General features: G+C 40.0%; 1 protein-coding gene and 1 non-coding gene across 2 annotated transcripts; one reads left to right on the top strand and one right to left on the bottom strand.

Annotated features, from left to right (window-relative positions):
* Nucleotides 1-2,442: 2,442 nt before the first annotated feature.
* Nucleotides 2,443-16,407, top strand: GJA1 (gap junction protein alpha 1). Its single transcript, XM_038000963.2, has 2 exons — nt 2,443-2,629; nt 13,510-16,407. Exon 2 carries the CDS (start codon nt 13,526-13,528, stop codon nt 14,672-14,674), a length of 1,149 nt encoding a protein of 382 aa, XP_037856891.1. The 5' UTR covers nt 2,443-2,629; nt 13,510-13,525; the 3' UTR covers nt 14,675-16,407.
* Nucleotides 16,408-20,862: 4,455 nt separating this feature from the next.
* LOC119625596 (U4 spliceosomal RNA) lies at nt 20,863-21,003 on the bottom strand. The gene has a single exon (XR_005241768.1). It is a non-coding gene; the product is annotated as a U4 spliceosomal RNA (small nuclear RNA).
* Nucleotides 21,004-23,951: the final 2,948 nt, after the last annotated feature.

Consider the following 23,951-nt stretch of genomic DNA (forward strand, 5'->3'; position numbering starts at 1 on the left):
GCTAGTTGTCCATGAGAGAAAACTGTGGGCCTTTTGCAAAACCTAGTTTCCCTTGCGCATGATTACTCATAGCATTGCATTTCAGTGCCATTATCCCAAAAGAAGAGAAGGTTCCTCAGAATGTCTTATCAATGATATTTTGATGAAATCATGTTGAAATCTTGTATCAATGATCATGGAAAAATTATTTTAGAAAGAAAAGACATAGTACGTTTGCATATTAAGAGAAGTAATTAATTACTGGCTCATGCTACTAGTAATCCTTTTGGCTCAGAAAATGGTTCAGGTGATATACATGAATAATTTGTTATAAGGAAGTTCTTTAGTCCTATTTTCAATTGGTCACATAGGTAATAGTTTAAAAAGAAAAGAATACTTTAAAAGAATACTTAAACATCAATATCCATCTATAGACCTAACAAAACATAACAGAAATAAACACAATTATTTTGCTTTAAAAACCCTACTATAAAACAGTCAATGACAACTTTTCTTTCATGCAACTTATTCTGAATTAGCATCATGGTAATTTTTTATAATTCTACTTGATAAATAATTTTACAAAAATAAATTGTTATGTAAATTAAATGAAGCATAGACTTTTTTATAAAGAAGAAATGTGTTTTCTTATGATAAAAAGAATAAATCATTTTCGTGAATGTGTTCTAAGTCCAATGAAATAATTTTTAGTTAAGACAAAGCAATAGATTTATTTAAAGAACAATATAAATACAAGACCAAAACAATATTTATAGGTTGCTGAACCTGAAGACTCGAAAGTCAGATTACAATTTCTACTTCCAGAAGATTGTTTTTCCCCTTTCGTAATTTAAAGAAAAATGTACTCTTGGAAATAGGATAGCCAACAAGTAAAAACAAAATTGTTCCTTAAAATTGCAACATTTGGGCCAGGTGCGGTGGCTCACGCCTATAATCCCAGCACTTTGGGAGGCCAAGGCCTGTGATCCCAGCTACCCGGGAGGCTGAGGCATGATGAGAATCGCTTGAAGCCGGAAGGCGGAGGTTGCCATGAGCAGAGATCGCGCCATTGCACTCTAGCTTGGGCAACAAGAGCAAAACTCCGTCTCAGAAAACAAAACAAAACTAAACTAAATAAAACAAACAAAAACCCTGCAACATTTCAAAAGATGTATTAGTCATGTCAGTGAAAGTTTAATTAGGGAACGGTGTCTACCAGGATATATTTGGCATCCTTCTTTTTTCTGGTATTTGCATGAGTGAGAAAAGTGTTAGGAATAGGAAGGCCAGATGAGTTTGCTTTGCCTCCAGAGAATACTAGCCAAGAGATTTCCTGTCCAATCTCAGGAGCATCACTGAAGCCTGTTTATGAGTAATTGTCCTACCACAACACTCTGCTGTGGCATTTGGGAAGCCCTCAAAGGAGCTGCCTGCTCTAAGAATGAGGCCACATGACTCAGGCCATTATAAACCCTAATGCAGAGCCTTGAAGAGGGAGAGCATTGGAAGGAATAGGGAAGCACATAAAGATGATATGCTCAGCTCTACTGTCATTGGGCAGAAAACTCTCTAGTGGGCTTGAGAGGAGGAACTGATTTTAAGGAGGGCTGAATAGTTTGGTAACCTACTTAATGCAACCATAGTCTGTATTTTTAAAATCCTGACACTTCACTACAGATTTGAGTTTTAGTGTCTTGGCATTAACAGGGCTGAAATATAAATTCTTAGTTTTCTGGAGATACGGTAGAGGTCAGATATCAAGATTTCATAGGCAAACAAAACATGCTATATATGTAAAAACTATACACACACACACACACACACACAGCCTTTTGCTAAACTGAAAGAAAGTAAAAATTCAAAGCAGTCAAGGGGTGGAAAGGTGGATTGGGTATGAACTTTTCTTCCTATATGTCAATTTTTGAAATGTCTCTCTCCCATCCCCGCCATTCCCTGTGTTAATTGTCCTTACTTACATTTAAAGCAAGGAAATTAGATCATCAAACAGGTCACTCACACCTACCTCTAACTTCACACACCTTGGTCAATGTGAAACAAGCTTGAACTGGTTATATGCTTCCCCACCATTTTTATTTATTGTAAGCCACCTTAAAAATTTTAGACAATGTTATAATAAAAATATACACTTTCCCCCCCATTATCCCTGGTCTTCTGGTGAAGCAAGCACTATAATCAATGATTCTTATGTGTGAGGAGCAACTCCAAGTAGAGGCATTCATGTCCTAATGCTATTTTATTTTTCCTCATCAGCAAATTTAAACTACAACTTTATCCTGATCCCACTCCTGCTCTTTGCCTCTTCTGCCCCCGCCCTTCCACATTCACCAGCCTCTTCTCCACCTCCTCCCAGCCTTTCCCTTTGCCCTCCCCTTTCTTCTAGCCCCTCCTCCCAGTTGAGTCAGTGGCTTGAAACTTTTAAAAGCTCTGTGCTCCAAGTTACAAAAAAGCTTTTACGAGGTATCAGCACTTTTCTTTCATTAGGGGGAAGGCGTGAGGAAAGTACCAAACTGCAGCGGACTTTTAAACTTTAAATAGACAGGTCTGAGTGCCTGAACTTGCCTTTTCATTTTACTTCATCCTCCAAGGAGTTCAATCACTTGGCGTGACTTCACTTCTTTTAAGAAAAAGAGTAAGTTTTTAAAAAATGAGAACACTTTACCTATTAGTTTCTTTTTCTACAAGTAAAACTTTCCTAAAGTTTTAAAATGTGTTAAATGTAGCTTGGAATTATGATACTGTAAATGGATTGATGGATTTGAAAGTGTTTCTATAGTTTTAAAGTTAAAATTTATTGTACCGAATTTATATTTTGACTGTTAAAAAAGTTTCTATTAACATTGCAACAGGTAAAAAGGTTCAAACCTTTCCGGTTAGAATAAAAGACTAGTTTACTGGATGTTTGGTTTTTCATTTTAGAGTATAATTTTATTATTTTTTGTAATCAGTAATAGTCAAGGTGCTATCATTTGTTGGTGGGGGTGCGATTAGGCGCCTGGGTTGGGAGATTTGACTGACTACATCGCAAAAATCAAAGTGTAAATTTGCTTAGCGTGCTTCCTATAGTATTGCACACTTCATAGAATAAAGTGCTTTTTTCACACAGAAATCTTGATTGATGTTCTATAGCTTTTCAAAGCCAACTTCTTTTGTGACAAAGTGCTTTGTTAAAACATCGTGGTTACTTGACTTCCACGTGGTTCCTTCCTAGAATTTTCCCCATTTAACAAAAAGGTATAAAATTAAGGAGTATTAATGTTATGTTTTAAAAATCAACAGTAAATTGTTACTTTATATTAGCGACCGCTATGGAAAGATTTGAGACCGTCAGGAGAGACAGCTTTTACTCGACCACGTTGGCAGTGTAGGAGATGAAATCTCCTAAAGTTTAGGTGGTGGTTAGTTACACAGCATGAGAGATCAGACGTTTAAAACAGTGTCCGCCAGCGTGCTTTTCCAAAACCGTCTCCTAAAACGGGAGCTCCTAGAAAGAGCAGGGAAAAAACTTTCTTAAACAGCGCTTTGGGAGCTCCCCTCCGCCAACACCCGCCGCCCCGCACCTTTCCTCTGCTCGAACCTGTAACCGAATTCAGAACTCTGGGGCAGTTCTTTGGAGTAGGAGCTGCTAGGGCAAAGATAACGCTAATGCGTTGCTTAAAAGGGTTCAATTTTTAAAATACTTCTATTGGTAACACCCATTATGTTCATCAGAAATGCAACCATGCATTTTTGTGCCCGGTAAGGATTTTCTGGTCTGTGTAAATCTACAGACTAAAATAATTAGTTTAGATTCTTGACGTGACCCTGCAGTGGAAGTATTTGCACCAGTGAATGCTGAAAAGCAAATAAAACTGAAAGCTTTACGGAGGCCGTGGGCCGGACGGGTACGGGGCGCCTCCTGCCATCTTAGTGTCTGCCGGGCTCCTTCCCGCGCCTTCGCTTCCTGAAACAGCGCGGTTTGGGGACGTTTCCCCCAAATCCTCACAAGTCAAACCGAGCGCAGGTCCGAGTTCGTCACTGCAGAGGAACCCAGGGTGCGGGGTGGGAGGGATAGGAGGAGAGATGGGCTGGGTGCCAAATGGTAGAAGAACAAATGGTTGATTTAATTAAAGTTGTCAATCTAATTTCCCATCCCTCTCACATCAGCACCCCCTCCCCCTTTTTTTTTCCTCTTTTAAACTTGCTGAATTCCAGTGTCTCCGTGTTGGTAAGAAAACCTGAATACCTTGGGAATTGTGCTTAAATTGCACTTGCAACGCCCCTGGAAGTTCCTGAAACTTCCCGAGAATGAGGCGGGGCGGCCCAAGGGGAAAGGGCAGGGAGGAGAGACCCCCGGGGAGCTGATGACGCGTCTGGGGCAAGTCAGCCTGCTTCGGAGAAGCGCGCCTAGCGGTCGGAGCAGCGCTGCGCCCACCCTGCCCCTTTAGTGACCCAGCCTGCCTTTGCTAGGGGTTTCTGATAACGCTCTCCTTGTTCCCCAAAGGCGTGCTTCTCTTTCTCTCCCAGGTACAAAGTAGGGATGGGAAGGGGAGAGCTACACAATGTTGAAAAAAAGAAGCGTGGCTTTATTTGGAAGTTGATTGAATTTCTTTTGCTTCCCCGACCCGGTTAGTAACGGCAAGGAAGATACTGAATCTCGCCCTCCGAAAATCGGGCGCATTTGACCTCAGTGAATAGTGTCCCTGTGAGGAAGCCTAATATTTACTTTTGTGCCAGGATAGCTGGAAATTAAAGCGTCTAGTAATGCAGAGATTTCATTAAGCTAGCGCGCCTCCCCGCCCACCCCACCCCCCACCGCCAGGAATGAAATAGGCCAGTTAGACAGAAAACACCTTTGGGAGAAGAGTAATTACTTCTAGGTAGGCCGAATTGCCTGGAAATTATACCAAGCAGAGGCAGTACATTCCGTTCCTTCCTGGCGATGTTGATTCTATATTATTGTTCCCCCAGTGTGGGGGTGCTTTGTACTTCCCAAAGTCAGGGTAGACTGGTTACCTGTCCTCTGCTGAGAAAATGCAGTGGTAGTGCTTTGCTCTACTTTCTTCACTGTTTAAACATGTTCCACATTTTTCTAATGCCTTCTGAGCGTTCTCACCCCAGCCACCGAGTTCCTCACCCTTGGCGATTGTGATACCTGCTGTGCTCTCACTCTCCTTGGGAAACATGGTTCCAAAGATGCTCGGCAGGAGGCAGATTAAAGGCTGTGCTTTCAGAGACTGAAAGTTGCTTTGTTACTTAGATGTTTCCATTTCCTGCATACAGAAGGGGGGAAAACACAGGGTGCATTCTTTCTTTTCTTTTCTCTACATCCAGGGGTGTAGCTTGGTTTGAGCCTTTATATACGATACCCGCAGGGAAGGGAATGATAGGACAGTCACCAGTGATTAATACCTTCCATTCCGCTTTTCCTGTTGTTCTGACTTATCTTCAGGATTCTCAGTTATTTGAAGAGATGTGTGGGAGCTTATCCGCACACACCAGTTCAGCTCTGGATAGAAAAAGTAATTATCTAGTGTTTATTATTAATGTAATATTCCATATGGATAATTCAAGTTTAAAAAATCTCCAGAGCATCTCTTCCATGGGAGATTAACATTTTTATAATTCTTAACATAATTGCCTACATTCTCCATCTTAAAGTTACCCTTTAACTATGTATGTACAGTTTCTTTTACCAAATTTCAAACTGGTTAGCTCTTTTTTTAAAAAAATATATCAGTGGCTTACACAATTTCATAAATTTCACATTCCAATTTTCCTATGCTTTTAAAATAATATTTTAAGAAAAATGTATGTTTATCATCTGCTGAGCATGATGTCTCATGCCTGTAATCCTAACCCTTTGAGAGGCTGAGGTGGGAGGATTGCTTGAGGCCAGGCCTGAGCAGCATAAAACCAGCCTGAGCAGCATAGCAAGACCCCATCTCTATAAAAATTTTTTTAAAGAAGAAAATGTATGTTTGTCAATCATTTCTTAGTTGCTGTTTTTCTAAAGAAAAGATGAAAAATTTAAAAACAAATTCTATACATATACAGGTCTTTTAAAGAGTAAGAACTAAACTTTACTGAGCTGTTACTAAGAGCTTCACATGCATGAGTTATTTATTAAACTGTCATTGAAAAAAAAATAGACTGTTTTAATCAACACACTTGTGAGGGCCCTAAGGATGTCTTTATATGATTATAAAATAACAAAGCTATTCACTAAAAATAGTCACTTTGGAGGTGGAAGTAAGAGTAGGGGCAGAGGAAACGCCAAGGACTGATAGAAATATATTAGGTTACATCACAATTGAAGAACATGGCTTTTAGCCTGCAGCTTCTGACTTAGGGTTTTCTCTCTTGTAGCCTTAAATTGATCTTGAGAAACTTGTTTTGGGGAGAATTGAGTAGTAGCTGTTGAACTAGGGAGGGGATTGTCTTTTATGGGATGCACCATCCTCTCTTTGGATGGAATTCCTCACACCTCAATCTCCACCTCCTCTCATTAAGTGGATGCTAATATAAGTTGAGTGATGAGGAGGGGTAAGAGCTGGGGAAATAAAGGCTTGTTGGTGTTTTTTTGTTGTCCTCCCCTCTGCCCCCAAAATAAGCAGTTCACAACATCAAATACCTACACAAATGTGCAATTCTTTATAAATAGATGTTTACATACAGTAAGTTTGATACACTACAGTTAGGCCATCTACGTATAAATAAGGAAGTAAAGGTTGGGTATTATCTGATGAACTGGGAATCTTTTCCATGGTACTTCATTCTAATCACTTTACTGCCTGCATAGACTCAGACTGTAAAGATGTTATATTAACCAGGGTTATTATCAGCTGCTGCTCTTCTGCTTCAGAGCGCTAGCCTTCCCCGGTATTTATCATTCTTGAAATAAACACGATTTTAAATGGGCTATTTCTTCTTGTAATAGTGTCCTTGGCTACAATAAAATTGTGTGGTGCCATCGGAGTTAGAATATCGTAGAACTAGGGTACAACTACACAGTTGTGTTATTTCTTTATTTTGTTGCTTTGTTTTTTAAATCTTAACCTGCAACAACCTAACAGTGAACTGAATGTACAACCATGATACCTGATGCAGTTCTACAAGAATCCTAACCCTCATTAGGATCTCATTTAACAAATTCAGGAAGCTCTTTGGTAAAAAGCCGTTTTCTCTCTCCTTTTTTTTTTTTTTTTTTTTTTTTAAAGCCAGTCAAATTTAGCAGTGGGGGTTGTAAAAAGCCTTTTTTCTTAATTTAGCTCTATTGCCTGCTCAGGAATCATCTGAAGCATGTTTCAACAAACAGCTCTCTGTTTCAGCAATTGTCACTTGAAAATTTAACAGTATGAGAATATGAGATGATGACAATACTTTTTTACTGTGAAGTCTCCTTTTTAATTAATTTGAAACTTTAGAAAGTTGAGATACATAACTACAATTAAGAGAATCCCAAAGAGACAGTAAAAAACAAACAAACAAAAACTGTTTGGTTTTTTGCACAGTATCTTTTTATTTTTTGTGGAAACCCCATTTAATTCTTTTCTTTCTTTCTTTCTTTTTTTTTTGGAGATGGAGTTTCACTCTGTCACCGAGGCTGGAGTGCAGTGGTGCAATCACGCTCACTGCAGCCTCCACCTCCCAGGTTCATGCCATTTTCCTGCCTCAGCCTCCCAAGTAGCTGGGATTACAGGCGCCCGCCACCATGAATGGCTACTTTTTTGTATTTTTAGTAGAGACGGGATTTCACTAGGTCAGCCGGGCCGATCTCAAACTCTTGACCTCAGATGATCCTCCCACCTCAACCTCCCAACGTGCTGGGTTTACAGGTGTGAGCCACCATGCCCACATCTCTTACTCTTTTTAGCACTGGGGATACAGCAGTGAACAAAGGAAACGCCCTCGTATAGCTCACATTTGAGTTGAGGAAGGCAAATAATAAATCCTTCTCATGGAAGGAGGTACATAATAATCAGGCAAATATTTACTATATCAAGTAGAGATAAAGTTTATTAAAATAATAATTTTATGAAAACCAGGGCAAAGGGAATAGGAAATGACAGGACTGGGGAAAGGATGTTGCTATTTCATACTTGGTAGTCAGGAAAGTTGGCTGATGAGGTGAGACCTGAAACAAATGAGGACGTGAGCTGTGTGGATAGAGCAGAGCTCATGAAACCAAACTGATTGTTTGTTTATTTTCTCAAGATTGGCTGATTACTCGGAGTATAGGTTGGCAATCAGGGCGACCAGGCTAATGACATGAAACCTAGCAAACTGATGATGGCTGAGATCAAGCTAAGCTAAGGGTGACTGTTTTAAGTGTGAAGGAATAGACAAGTGAGTTCACTCAATGACATTACTGGAGGGGCAGAGGTTATTATAAAAGTGAAATAAAACATTAGAAGGGTTTGCATTTGAGTTTTTGGGCGTGAATATTTTTGGGTGTTAGTACATTAGACACACATGATTTCCCTTTCCTCCCAAAAAATCCATTAAATAATTTTATCAGAAACTTCCATAGACATTTCCTTATGTAGGTTTAAACTCTGATTTTATTCTTTCAGATATTAATGACCTTCACCTTCTCTTTTCTCTCAATCATAAAAAGATGCTGGATATCAAATTTCACTTTAGTTTTCAATAATCCTATTTACCTTTATTTAAGTCTCCACTCTCAACTCGTTACATTTCTGTTCTTGAGAAAAACATTTAAAGTTGAAAGTAAAATACTTAATTCTAATAACTATTAGGATATTAATGGCATGGAAAGACTTCACTGCAACTTCGGCACAGTGATTTGTTTCTAAGGCTCTAGCAAAAGGCATAGTCAGATGTAATTTAAAATCAAAGCTTTATTTTATTTTATTTTATTTTTATTTATTTATTTTTTTGAGGTGGAGTCTCTGTCTCCCAGGCTGGGGTACAGTGGCACAATCTCAGCTCACTGAAAGCTCCGCCTCCCGGGTTCACGCCATTCTCCTGCCTCAACCTCCTGAGTAGCTGGGACTACAGGCGCCCGCCACCATGCCTGGCTAATTTTTTGTATTTTTTTAGTAGAGAGTGGTTTCACCGTGTTAGCCAGGATGGTCTCGATCTCCTGACCTCATGATCCTCCTGCCTCAGCCTCCTAAAGTGCTGGGATTACAGGCGTGAGCCACTGAGCCTGGCCCCAAAGCTTTATTTTTAAGAGATTTCATTTGAATTAAAGAATCTTCCTAGGCCCCACCTAGGGCCCCACTTAGTGCCTGTAGCTTTGGACATCCATCCAGTCTAAGGGGCCATGACGAGCAATGGAAATGTAATCTAACATGGTGCATAGATGGCAAAAAGTGTGGTCCAGCTGCTAAGACTCTGCTCTTAACGAGAACTTTGCACAACTCCTTTTAGACCTTGGTCTACATGTGAAGCACCAACTCAGTATCTTAGAGGTGAAGGCATGAATATATGTGATATGTCCAGCTGCACTGGTCTTCTCATGTAGCAAATAAGAAATATAGCTGTCTCCTCCTGCGAATAAAAGTGCAGTTTATAGTCTGCAGATCAATGCCAGGGATTCTGTAAACATAATTACGCCCTTTTATTATAAAAGGATGTTAACATATCACACAAGGTTTGAAAAAGCGAAGATATTAAATCAGTTTGGGAAGGGTGCAGCAGGAAGGAAAAACCAGTTGCCAAAATTTGATTCATGGCAAAGTGAGCAACTACCCAAAAAAAAGGAACAATTTTTGTTACCTCTTTTTGGGCAGCTGTCACATTAAATATTATTTGATGGTCTCTATGATAGTGGTAACCGACAGGTAGCTACATGTTACAGGATACTTTATCCAATTTGATAATTCGTATCTTATTAAGATGAAAGAGTATATCTCATTAAGGCAAATGGCAACTGCATGGGTGCTTAAAGAAAAGACAACTTTGCAAAGTTGCTAGTGTATTAAAAAAGAACTACTACCTAAAGAGCTGCCTGATGACCTAGTTCATATACTATGGAACTGTAGAGTATTTTTGTAGAATCTCAAAATTATATGAAAGTTACGTTTATGTGTCATACGAATTTTTTTAATAGAATGTAAATAAACTTAGTGATGAATTACTATAAGCATCTACACAATCATATTTTACTTTGAGTAATGATGAAATCCTAGCTAAAATAACTTCTGTTGTGCCTGGTCATATTTCTAGATATGATAGGTTTGTCTTCAGCGCTATCATTGCATGAATGTGATGAGATGTATGCAAGCAGTTTATCTTTTTATACTTGATGTTTTTTGCTATTTTTCCCCTAGCAATCGAAATATCTGAGCAAAAGCAGATGACACTGGCAAAATATTGTAATTTTTTACAAACAGAATTAGGGCCAATTTTACACATCATCACATAGAAACTGTCTATTGATACAGCTCCAAAAATTCTGTTTGTTTGACCGTTATGGACTGTACTTCTTCATTTCCAGTCTAGTATTTTCTGCTAAATTATAGGTTGTTTTTTTTTTTTTTTTCCTTTCACATTCTCTCACCATCAAACTGTCCATCACGGCTAAATTACTCCCTCACTTCAAGCCTTTCCTTGGCTATTTAACTGTCTTTGTCAGCCTTTCAAGCCTTTGTTCTTATTTGACTGCTGTTTTCATACATCAATTTTACTTTCTAACTTGTCACTTCAGAATCTAAAATGACCCTTCCAAAATAGAAGGGAAGCTCCCTTTTTTATGACCACTGGGGGAGCCTTATTTCTGTGGCCTTCACACCCAACCTCCACTCTTATTCAGCATTCTTTGGCACCAGTCCCTGGGCTGTCATCAAAGGTACCCATGGTATCTAATTTAGATAGCAGATAGCTGGTGCATAGTTTAGCTTTATGGCTCAGCCATCTCTTATTTGTTCGGCCCAGGAAATCCCAGGTCAGGTGCCAATTTCATTTTTTCTTGTTCTCTATGGCCAGGAGACACAGTCATTAGACAGAAATGTAATGTTGCTTGCTGGGGAAGAAGACTCCCCTGAATTTCATTTACTTCCTACAAGGAGATACAGCTCATAGTTCAACTCCAGATGAGAAACTCCTTTATATTCAGATAGTGAACATATTTCTAAGAAGCCTAAATATCCCTACCTTTGATTACACTATTTAGAATTCATTACTAAGCTCCTGCAAAGTCTTAGCTTTGCTTGTTTTAAATTATTAAACAATCTTTGACTAATTCATCCTCTTCTAAATCCTCCAATTACTACTGTCTGCTGAAAATTAGCCTGTATTCCCTATGCCTGCCACATCATGTTACTCACTTCTTCCCAGTTTTCAGCCCTGGCTAAGGTTGTTTATATCAAAGCATGGAAGCATTTCTAGCTTTAGTGCAGCCTTACTATACTTTTAAAACCAGTGTGAGGCATTGAAAAGACTTGGCCTGGGGATTGTGAATCTTATTCTGGTTCTATCTATAGCTAAATATTTCCTGTACCCTGAGAACCTCAATTTTTATCAGCTAAATGGATAATCGGGAATTAGAGCATAAATTGAACTAGACAACTTTGGGGATTCTTACCGGTTTCTACCGACTTAGATCTTTTTCTTTGTATTGAGACGGAGTCTCTCTTTGTCGCCCAGGTTGGAGGGCAGTGGCGTAATTTCTGCAACTGGGTTCAAGCAATTCTCCTGCCTCAGCCTCCCGAGTAGCTGGGGCTACAGGAGCGTGGCACCATGGCTAGCTAATTTCTTGTATTTTTTGTAGAGATGGGGTTTCACCGTGTTAGCCAGGGTGGTCTCAATCTCCTGACCTCGTGATCCGCCTGCCTCCCTAAGTGCTTATAGGCCTGAGTGGATTATAGACGTGAGCCACCATCCCTGGCCAGATCTTTTCTTATCCTCAGTAATGGAGAAGTCATAGGCTTTAGATAGCTAGATATTGATAAGAAGTTAAATTAGATGTATATCGAACGCCCAGTAAGGGAATTTTAAAGTATATAACAATGAAAAGATGAAAAACAATCTTTTCTGGCTGGAGAAAACACTCTGAAGTAGGTTTTCTTTGTTTTTTAATAAGGTTGTAAGTTGTATTGAGACAAAATGAACTTTTTACTTGAAGTGTGATGTGTATTTAGTCTTTGTTTTTGAAAGTAGGTTACTACATATAATGACATATTGTCGCAAAAGAGTATATTCCCATATAGCCTACTTTCTCTCTGGACAGAAGACTGACTTCTGAGCTACATAAGTCACTGCTTAAGAAAAAAACAGTCACCATTGCTTGGGAGGCTAAGGCAGGAGGATTGCTTGAGCCCAGGAGCCTGGGCAACATAGTGAAATCCTGTCTCTAAAAAAAAAAGAAACAGAAAAGTGTAAATGACCATAATACAGAGTATGCACAAATTACACTTAAAATCTTCCAGAGGCTCGGCGCAGTGACCCACACCTGTAAAACCAGCACTTTGAGAGGCTGAGATAGGCAGATCACCTGAAGTCAGGAGTTGGAGACCAGCCTGACCAACATGGAGAAACCCCATCTCTACTAAAAATACAAAATTAGGCAGGCGTGATGGCGCATGCCTGTAATCCTAGCTACTCAGGAGGCTGAGGCAGGACAATCGCTGGAACCTAAGAGGAGGAGGTTGCGGTGAGCTGAGATCGTGCCATTGCACTCCAGCCTGGGCAACAAGAGTGAAACTCCATCTCAAAAAAAAAAAAAAAAAAAAAAAACTTTCAGAGTGAAATTAGTAATAAAATGATATATAATAGCATTAAAGTTTTAGAAAGAAGGTTATGTATGTGTTCATAGGTGTTCACACCTGTATTCTTAGATAGCTATGCTTTGAATAACACATCAGGATTTTGCTTGGCAAGCACAGACCTACCAGGCAAAAATTGTCCTTATTTATCAGACAAATAAAATGAGCAGAGGCCTAGCACAAATGGCTTCTCAAGTCACACAGCAAGGCAGTGGTTGAGCAAGCAATACATCTTCCCAGGTTAAAGATTGCAACTCTAGGCCGGGCGCGGTGGCTCAAGCCTGTAATCCCAGCACTTTGGGAGGCCGAGACGGGCGGATCACGAGGTCAGGAGATCGAGACCATCCTGGCTAACACGGTGAAACCCCGTCTCTACTAAAAAATACAAAAAACTAGCCGGGCGTGGTGGCGGCGCCTGTATTCCCAGCTACTCGGGAGGCTGAGGCAGGAGAATGGCGTAAACCCGGGAGGCGGAGCTTGCAGTGAGCTGAGATCCGGTCACTGCACTCCAGCCTGGGCGACAGAGCCAGACTCCGTCTCAAAAAAAAAAAAAAAAAAAGATTGCAACTCACCATCTGTTGATTCTAAGACTTACTTTATCTCAACAAAACAAAACACGTGTTAGATCTTTAATTCGTTGGGGAAAATGGGGCAGGAAGAGTTTGCACTTGTTTTTTTGTGAAAGAATATTAGAAATATATGAAATATGTAGTATTTTGACTATCAGCTGAAAGGTACTAAATGTTAAACTAGGAATTTGCAATCTGTGATCCTTGAATTGTCTTTTTGTTTCTTTTAGGTGGTGCCCAGGCAACATGGGTGACTGGAGCGCCTTAGGCAAACTCCTTGACAAGGTTCAAGCCTACTCAACTGCTGGAGGGAAGGTGTGGCTGTCAGTACTTTTCATTTTCCGAATCCTGCTACTGGGGACAGCAGTTGAGTCAGCCTGGGGAGATGAGCAGTCTGCCTTTCGTTGTAACACTCAACAACCTGGTTGTGAAAACGTCTGCTATGACAAGTCTTTCCCAATCTCTCATGTGCGCTTCTGGGTCCTGCAGATCATATTTGTGTCTGTACCCACACTCTTGTACCTGGCTCATGTGTTCTATGTGATGCGAAAGGAAGAGAAACTGAACAAGAAAGAGGAGGAACTCAAGGTTGCCCAAACTGATGGTGTCAATGTGGAGATGCACTTGAAGCAGATTGAGATAAAGAAGTTCAAGTATGGTATTGAAGAGCATGGTAAGGTGAAAATGCGAGGGGGGTTGCTGCGAACCTACATCATCAGTATCCTCTTCAAGTCTATCTTTGAGGTGGCCTTCTTGCTGATCCAGTGGTACATCTATGGATTTAGCCTGAGTGCTGTTTACACCTGCAAAAGAGATCCCTGCCCACATCAGGTGGACTGTTTCCTCTCTCGCCCCACGGAGAAAACCATCTTCATCATCTTCATGCTGGTGGTGTCCTTGGTGTCCCTGGCCTTGAATATCATTGAACTCTTCTATGTTTTCTTCAAGGGTGTTAAGGATCGGGTTAAGGGAAAGAGCGACCCTTACCATACGACCAGTGGCGCACTGAGCCCCACCAAAGACTGTGGGTCTCAAAAATATGCTTATTTCAATGGCTGCTCCTCACCAACTGCTCCCCTCTCGCCTATGTCTCCTCCTGGGTACAAGCTGGTTACTGGCGACAGAAACAATTCTTCTTGCCGCAATTACAACAAGCAAGCAAGTGAGCAAAACTGGGCTAACTACAGTGCAGAACAAAATCGAATGGGGCAGGCGGGAAGCACCATCTCTAACTCCCATGCACAGCCTTTTGATTTCCCTGATGATAACCAGAATTCTAAAAAACTAGCTGCTGGACACGAACTACAGCCACTAGCCATTGTGGACCAGCGACCTTCAAGCAGAGCCAGCAGTCGTGCCAGCAGCAGACCTCGGCCTGATGACCTGGAGATCTAGATAGAAGCTTGAAAGCATCAAGATTCCACTCAATTGTGGAGAAGAAAAAAGGTGCTGTAGAAAGTGCACCAGGTGTTAATTTTGATCCAGTGGAGGTGGTACTCAACAGCCTTATTCATGAGGCTTAGAAAACACAAAGACATTAGAATACCTAGGTTCATTGGGGGTGTCAGGGGTAGATGGGTGGAGAGGGAGGGGATAAGAGAGGTGCATGTTGGTATTTAAAGTAGTGAATTCAAAGAACTTAGATTTTATAAATAAGAGTTTCTTTAGGTGATACATAGATAAGGGCTTTTTCTCCCCGCAAACACCCCTAAGAATGGTTCTGTGTATATGAATGAGTGGGTGGTAATTGTGGCTAAATATTGTTTTACCAAGAAACTGAAATAATTCTGGCCAGGAATAAATACTTCCTGAACATCTTACGTCTTTTCAACAGGAAAAAGACAGGATTGTCCTTAAGTCCCTGCTAAAACATTCCATTGTTAAAATTTGCACTTTGAAGGTAAGCTTTCTAGGCCTGACCCTCCAGGTGTCAATGGACTTGTACTACTATTTTTTTCTATTCTTGGTATCAGTTTAAAATTCAGACAAGGCCCACAGAATAAGATTTTCCATGCATTTGCAAATCTCAGCGTTATACGTATATTCTTTTTCCATCCACTTGCACCATATCATTACCATCACTTTTTCATCATTCCTCAGCTACTACTCACATTCATTTAATGGTTTCTGTAATAAACATTTTTAAGACAGTTGGGATGTCACTTAACTTTTTTTTTTAAGCTAGAGTCAGGGAATCAAGCCATGCTTAATATTTAACAATCACTTGTATGTGTGTGGAAGAGCTTCTTTTGTTTGTCATGTATTGGTACAAGCAGATACAGTATAAACTCACAAACACAGATTGAAAATAATGCACATACAGTGTTCAAATTTGAACCTTTCTCATGGATTTTTGTGGTGTGGGCCAATATGGTGTTTACATTATATAATTCCTGCTGTGGCAAGTAAAGCACACTTTGTTTTTCTCCTAAAATGTTTTTCCCTGTGTATCCTATTATGGATACTGGTTTTGTTAATTATGATTCTTTATTTTCTCTCTTTTTTTAGGATATAGCAGTAATGCTATTACTGAAATGAATGATTTCCTTTTTCTGAAATGTAATCATTGATGCTTGAATGATAGAATTTTAGTACTGTAAACAAGCTTTAGTCATTAATGTGAGAGACTTAGAAAAAATGCTTAGAGTGGACTATTAAATGTGCCTAAATGAATTTTGCAGTAACTGGCATTCTTGGGTTTGCCCTACTTAATACACAGTAATTCAGAACTTGTATTCTATTATGAGTTTGACAGTCTTTTGGAGTGACCAGCAACTTTGATGTTTGCACTAAGATTTTATTTGGAAGCAAGAGAGGTTGAAAGAGGATTCAGTAGTACGCATATAATTAATTTATTTGAACTATATGCTGAAGACATCTACCAGTTTCTCCAAATGCCTTTTTTAAAACTCATCACAGACGATTGGTGAAAATGCTGAGTATGACACTTCTTGCATGTCAGCTACATAAACAGTTTTGTACAATGAAAATTACTAATTTGTTTGACATTCCATGTTAAACTACAGTCATGTTCAGCTTCATTGCATGTAATGTAGACCTAGTCCATCAGATCATGTGTTCTGGAGAGTGTTCTTTATTCAATAAAGTTTTAATTTAGTATAAAGATAGCCTCTATATTCCGTGTGATTTGTTTCCCCTGCCGAGACGTAGTCTTGCTCTGTTACCCAGGCTGGAGTGCAGTGCCGCCATCTTGGCTCATTGCAACCCCTGCCTTCCAGGTTCAAGCAATTCTCCTGCCTCATCCTCCCGAATAGCTGGGATTACAGGCACCCCCCACTGTACCTGACTAATTTTCGTATTTTTAGTGGGGATGGGGTTTCACCACATTGGCCAGGCTGGTCTGGAACTCCTGACCTCGTGATCCACCCACCTCGGCCTCCCAAAGTGTTGGGATTACAGGGGTGAGCCACCATGCCTGGACTATATTTAAAACTAATTGATGGCATATTTTAGATTAAACACATTTATACTGGTTATCAGAACTTAAGCAAATAACATCATGTTTTCAGGGACAATATTTATCATTAGCTCTGTTCAATGCAACATTAATTGTAAACGTTTTTGGATATCTATTGAACCAAAAGGAAGATAAAGTGTTGAATTTGAAATATATCTTTAATGGGATGTGTGATAGAGTTTAAAATAAGGAAATATTGAGCCTGTAATCCCAGCACTTTGGGAGTCCAAGGTGGGTGGATCACCTGATGTTGGGAGTTCCAGATCAGCCTGACCAACATGGAGAAACCCTGTCTCTACTAAAAAATACAAAAGTAGCTGGATGTGATGGCGTATGCCTGTAATCCCAGCTACTCAGGAGGCGGAGGTTGCAGTGAGCTGAGATCGCCCCATTGCACTCCAGCACGGGCAACAAGGGCGAAACTCCATCTAAAAAAAAAAAAGAAACTTGAGTAATTTAGTAGATGCGACATGACACGAGTAAGCACAAAATCTTAATGATGATGAAATTTTAAAGCTGGAAAGGCTGGAGAAACAAGAATAAGGGGACAGTTTGAGTATAGTTACATGAAGCAGCAAAAGAGTAAAATTTATTTCAGTTCATAATATTGTAAAAATACACAAAACAAGATTTAAAAAATCCATGATACCCAAGAAAAAAATCAACAATTCAAAAGGAGTAGAACAATTCTGGGCAGTTGATTATATTGTAGTTTTAAATATAAAATGTTGACACTTTAAATCATACTTCAAGGATTTTTTCTATTATAACTTGACTAAAGTCATTTACACGAAGATTTATCACCTACCACAAAGCAAACTGCTGAGTTACTGGAGCATAAAAACATTAGTAATTTAGGCTGGGCGTGGTGGCTCAAGCCTGTAATCCCAGCACTTTGGGAGGCCAAGGTGGGCAGATCACAAGGTCAGGAGATCGAGACCATCCTGACTAACACAGTGAAACTCCGTCTCTATTAAAAATAAAAAAAAATAAATTAGCCGGGCATGGTGGCAGGTGCCTGTAGTCCCAGGTACTAGGGAGGCTGAGGCAGGAGAATGGCATGAACCCGGGAGGTGGAGCTTGCAGTGAGTCGAGATCACGCCACTGCACTCCAGCCTGGGCAACAGAGCAAGACTCCTCAAAAAATAATAATTAGTTTGGCTCAGTTGCTTCTCTATTATTTGTTTTTGGATGAAAAACGGTTGTGTCATTTGTCTAAAGTCAGAGGATTGTCTAAAAGCCAGTTTCCCATTCAATTTGATATAATTGGTAGGGTGAATACTTCAAGTACTATTACTTGAGTGATTGAGAATTATATGGAAGAGGCAAATACTCTGCACTCGCCTCCCACTATGTGTCTGTGCATGTTTGCATTTAATATGGGGAATAGACATGATTTGAGTGTATGTGTGTATTCATATAGGGTAAGATGTGGATGGACAAATGATCACACAATGAAGTGGTAGGGCAGAAGTATAAAATAAATTTCTGATGCTTGTGTATGGAGGAGGGAAAGCAAGTTCATCTTTCAGAAATAGTCATTTAGGTCATCCTAAACATTTCCCAACTTTAAGATTTTATGATAGTAAAATATTTTATGTACATCATATATGCATTATGCATATCTATACCTCAACATACACCAGGAAAGTCCTAATTCTCAGCAGAAATCACTGTTAAAAATCAACTAGGTATCAGGCACTTTGTTAAACAGTGGGGATTCATAGAATGACCGCAGCTTTTGCTCCCATGAAGCTTACAATGTGAATTCTTCCAGTTTTATTTATTTTTTTTTTTGAGACGAAGTTTCGCTCTTGTTACCCAAGCTGGAGTGCAATGGTGTGATCTTGTCTCACTGCAACCTCTGCCTCCCCGGTTCAGGTGATTCTCCTGCCTCAGCCTCCTGAGTAGCTGGGATTACAGGCCCCTGCCACCACGCCTGGCTTATTTTGTATTTTTAGTAGAGACAGGGTTTCTCCATGTTGATCAGGCTGGTCTCCAACTCCTGACCACAGGTGATCCGCCCGCCTCGGCCTCCCAAAGTGCTGGGGTTACAGGCGTGAGTCACCGTGCCCAACAAATTCTTCCAGTTTAAAAAAAAAAAAAAGTCCATTTTTCATCTTATCTTAATTGGCTGCCTGCCTGGTTTTACCTACTAAAGATTAAATTGAACTGTTTTTAACAAGTTTTAGAAAGGTATGCAGTTTCTGCAAATATTTATTTGACATTCAGTTTTGGCATAAAATTTAAGTTTAAAAAATTTGAGCCAGGTGTGGTGACTCATGCCTGTAATTCCAGCAACTTTGGGAGGCTGAGGCAGGTGGATAACTTGAGGTCCAGAGTGCGAGACCATCCTGGCCAACATGGCAAAACCTCATCTCTACTAAAAATACAAAAATTAGCCTGGTGTGGTGGCACACGCCTGTGATCCCAGTTACTCAGGAGGCTGAGACACGAGAATCACTTGAACCCTGGAGGCAGATGTTGCAATGGGCCAAGAAAGCACCACTGCACTCCAGCCTGGGTGACAGAGTGAGACTCTGTCTCAAAAAATTAAAAAAAAAAAAAAAAAAAAAGAAAAGAAAAGAAGAAAGAAACTTCCAGGCCCAGAGCTGTTTTTTTCCCCCTTATTTTATGAAAATGGCTGAACCTCTCAATTTGCCTAGGGTGCTAGTTCCCTGCCCACACATGGCCTCTTCTAAAAATTCCAAACTTCAGATTCCAACATGCCGAAACATCTGTGCTTTGTACTTGGAGGGAGAGCAAAATAATGAAGTTTGGGGACTTATTAAAGTCTTAAAGTGAGTTCTTTTTATAAACAGCACACCAACAGTGTAGAAACGTGTTTATAATCTTTACTGGCTCCAAGATTCTGTTTTTACCTTTTCCTGGTTGGGCAAATATAGCTTAGCCCTTGGCATGTCAGAATTGGCAGCTGGCAATTTTCAGAACTGAAGAGGAGATGTGGAAGAAACACCACAGAAACACTGCTTCAAGAAGAAAAAAGAAGACTATTGTGTAGAGAAGAAAGCTAATATCTTTTAACATTAAGGAGGGAAATTATGCATTTGTTTCTTGGTCTTCAAAAGTGTTGAAATTTTAATTCGTATTATTTCTTCTGGTCTCTGGATGTTTCTTTGCAATGACTAAATGCTTATTTGGGTTATGACGTGTAGTGTAATTTCAATGCCCACACACTTTCCTGTTGAATATAAAAACAGTCTCAACAGGCACCCACTTTAGAGGGTAAACCCTATGCCCAAGTCTTATTGAATGCAATGTGTCATCTGTCCCTATGCATATGGAACAAATTGGAGCCTGATCTGGCTTTCGTGCTGCAGTCTCTTGTCAGTCACTCTTTACAAAACCATTCATCAGAATTAGTAGAGACAGTAAAATCGTTTCTAGTGGCTGCATTAGCAGAAACTGTAAGTGTTATTTTATAGTATTTTATTTATTTATTTTTGAGATGGAGTCTTGCTCTGCTGCCCAGGCTGGAGTGCAGTGGCACGATCTCAGCTCACTGTAACCTCTGCTTCCCGGCTTCAAGCAGTTCTCTGCCCCAGTCTCCTGAGTAGCTGAGATTACAGGCGCCTGCCACCATGCCTGGCTAATTTTTTTTTTTGTCTTTTTTGTAGAGATGGGGTTTCACCATGTTGGCCAGGCAGGTCTTGAACTCCTGACCTTGTGATCTGCCCACCTTGGCCTCCCAAAGTGCTGGGATTACAGGTATGAGCCACCGCACCCGGCCTGTTTTATTTTTATTTAGAGACTGGGTCTCACATTGTCACTCAGGCTGGAGTGTAATAACCGCGGAGGTGCAGTCACAGTTCACTATAACCTCGAACTCCTGGACTCAAGGGATCGTCACAGGTCAGCCTCCTGAGTAGGTGAGATTACTGAGTAGGTGGCACCACTGCACTCCGGTGGTAATTTTAATTTTCTTTTTTGTTAGAGGCTGAGTTTTCCTTGGTTGCCCAGGCTGGTCTCCAACTCTGACCTCCAGCGATCTCCCACCTTGACATTCCAATGTTCTGGGATTACAGGAGTGAGTGACCCTATTGGGACGATTTTATTTTTATTTTTTATTTTTTTTTTTGTTCAGCCTCTGTAGAGACTGTCAAAAATTGTCAACACCAACTATATTTCTGGTCGTCATGGTGGAGTATTGAGAAAAATTTTCAATTATCAATAATGGCACCCTGGATAAACCTCATTGACTACAATCATGCCACTGTGCAAAGCTTGGGTATTTTATTTTAAAAGTAAGTAAAGAGAAGTGTAAGATTGCTTTCTGCTTTGAAAAACTCAGAGTTATACATTTCAGATTTTCAGGAATATTTATTAACTCTAGACACAGTTAATTAATTTGGAAACCCTTCCCTACAAGAATTTAACCTTCAGGTCAAATTGTCAGAAAATGGCTGCAACTTAGGCTAACTCTAGTGAGTAAGCGTAAAATAGTGAGATTTGTTAACACAAAACTTAAAGCTTTAACTCTCACCAGAGTCTCAGAATCTAAATTGGCCATTGGCTTGGAAGACTTTGATGTAGTTGTGGCTCAATTTCAAGTTTCCCTCAATTTAGAGCAACTGGAATTAAATGGACTTAATAATTCTCTAGCATATCAAATGCTAATCATCCAAGCAACTCACTATAGGACCTATTCAAAGATAGACACCACCAGACACCTGATTAAAGACAGTGCTTTTTCTGGGACAATTTTCTATATTTTTGCAAATCTTGTCAATTACTGCCTTGTGTGGGGGCAGGTAATTTAAAAATCTTTGAGGGGAACCACCTAGCGTTCATGAGTTTCAAATTTCAGTGAGACCGAAGCAATCTGGAAATTAGGTAACTATATCCAGCATCCTGTCATCTACAGTTAAATGTAAGTTAAAACTATAACAAAGGTTTGCTTGTTACATTATGTTCTGTATATTTGAAATACCTTATAATTTATAATTTTATAATTCATAATTTTAAAAATGACTGCAGATATAAAAATTATTAAATGATTGAGGTTATTTATTTCAGTTTAGAGCTTTTAATTGTATATTTCTTCTCCATTTTCATACCCTTAGTTTCTTTTCTTTTTTTTTTTTTTTTGAAATGGAGTCTCGCTCTGTTGTCCAGGCTAAGAGTGCAGTGGTGCAAGATCTCGGCTCACTGCAAGCTCTGACTCCTGGATTCAGGCCATTCTCCTGCCTCAGCCTCCCACGCAGCTGGGACCACAGGTGCCCGCCACTACGCCTGGCTAATTTTTAATATTTTCAGTAGAGACAGGGTTTCACCACGTTAGCCAGGATGGTCTCCATCTCCTGACCTCGTGATCCACCCTCCTCGGCCTCCCGAAGTGCTGGGATTACAGGCGTGAGCCACTGCGCCCGGCCCATACGCTTAGTTTCTTCAGTCTAGCCTCCTACTAGGATTTTTTGATTCATGACGTCTTAAAAAATATACTTTCCTCCCACGTTTTATTCAAAACTAAAGTTTCAACTCTCATTTTTTTCCACCCTTAATCTACAGCTGAAGTCAAAACAGATTAAATGGTATAAAGCTTCTATCAAATTCCTTCCACCCTTGCTCTTACATTTAGAACAGTTTGTCAGATTTTTGTTTGCTAATGTGTGGTATCAAGCACTTTTCTTTGTCATCTATACCGTGACATCTTATACCTTGCTCTCCTTTTAACAAACAAGTGCCAAGTTAAATACTTAAATAGTAACTCTGGAATAATGTAGCAGACGTTTAACCTTTGTAATTAAAGAGTGTCATTGGCCGAGCATGGTGGCTCATGCCTGTGATCCCAGCACTTCGGGAGGCCAAGGCCGGTGGGTCACGAGGTCAGGTGATCGAGACCATCCTGGGTAAGATGGTGAAACCCCGTCTCTACTAAAAATACAAAAAAAAAAATTAGCGGGGCGTGGTGGCATAGGCCTGTAGTCCCAGCTACTTGGGAGACTGAGGCAGGAAAATCACTTGAATCCGGGAGGCGGAGGTTGCAGTGAGTCAAGCTTGCACCACTGCACTCCAGCCTAGGCGACAGAGTGAGACTCTGTCTCAAAAAAAAAAAAAAAAAAAGTGTCATTGAAAACCATTAAAATTTGTGTTTAATTTTCATCTTTTTTCTGGTCCTCACTTGTCTGAAGGACTTGCAGTATTTCATAATTAAAGGGTATAAGAACTGTAGGTGATGGTTATCTAAAACTCCAAACATGGCAAATGTGGGCATGAGGGTACCACTTGGCATCTGACAAGTGATTTTTAGTCAGCAATATAACAAAGCTCTGCCTTTAAACTGACAATTCTACATGATAATTAGCTATTATGAGTGAGACAAAAGGAGCTAAAGAATGTATTACAATTTATACCTAATTAGAGAAAAATTTTACTCTAGGAATCTTTATATGAAAGTATTGTCAACTTGTAAGAAGGAAAAAGCAGTTCTAATAAAAAAGAAAAATTAACAAATCAGAGGAATTTACAGTTTTTTCTTTGTTTGCCAACTGCATGTTTGCTTTGGAAATGAATTATTAAAAGAAAAAAATCACTCTTTCAATTTGTTGTGAATCAGCCTCACAGTGCTAAGCACATAGTTTGTGGTGACAAAGATAACCTGATGATCACTTCAGGTTTTAGTCTGCATTTTGTTTTTCATTAAAAATATATTTTGAACAATAACCCTCCTAATTTGTGACTAAATACAAGATGATCTTTACAAAACAGGCTCTATTTTTAAAAGCCACAGAAGGCTGGGCGCGGTGGCTTAAGCCTGTAATCCCAGCACTTTGGGAGGCCGAGACAGGTGGATCACGAGGTCAGGAGATCGAGACCATCCTGGCTAACACGGTGAAACCCCGTCTCTACTAAAAAATACAAAAAAACTAGATGGGCGAGGTGATGGGCGCCTGTAGTCCCAGCTACTCGGGAGGCTGAGGCAGGAGAATGGCGTGAACCTGGGAGACGGAGCTTGCAGTGAGCTGAGATCCGGCCACTGCACTCCAGCCTGGGAGACAGAGCAAGGCTCCATCTCAAAAAAAAAAAAAAAAAAAAAAAAAAAGCCACAGTGCATTAACGCGACAAATATTTTCAAGAATTAGAAACATAAGTGTCTTAAGATTTTCCAAAAATCTCAGGACTTCTGGGGAATTTCCAACATTGTAGGACGTAAACTCTGTTGCCTCACAAAAC

Source organism: Chlorocebus sabaeus, chromosome 13 (genome assembly GCF_047675955.1).
Source record: "Chlorocebus sabaeus isolate Y175 chromosome 13, mChlSab1.0.hap1, whole genome shotgun sequence".
Lineage (NCBI taxonomy): Eukaryota > Metazoa > Chordata > Mammalia > Primates > Cercopithecidae > Chlorocebus > Chlorocebus sabaeus.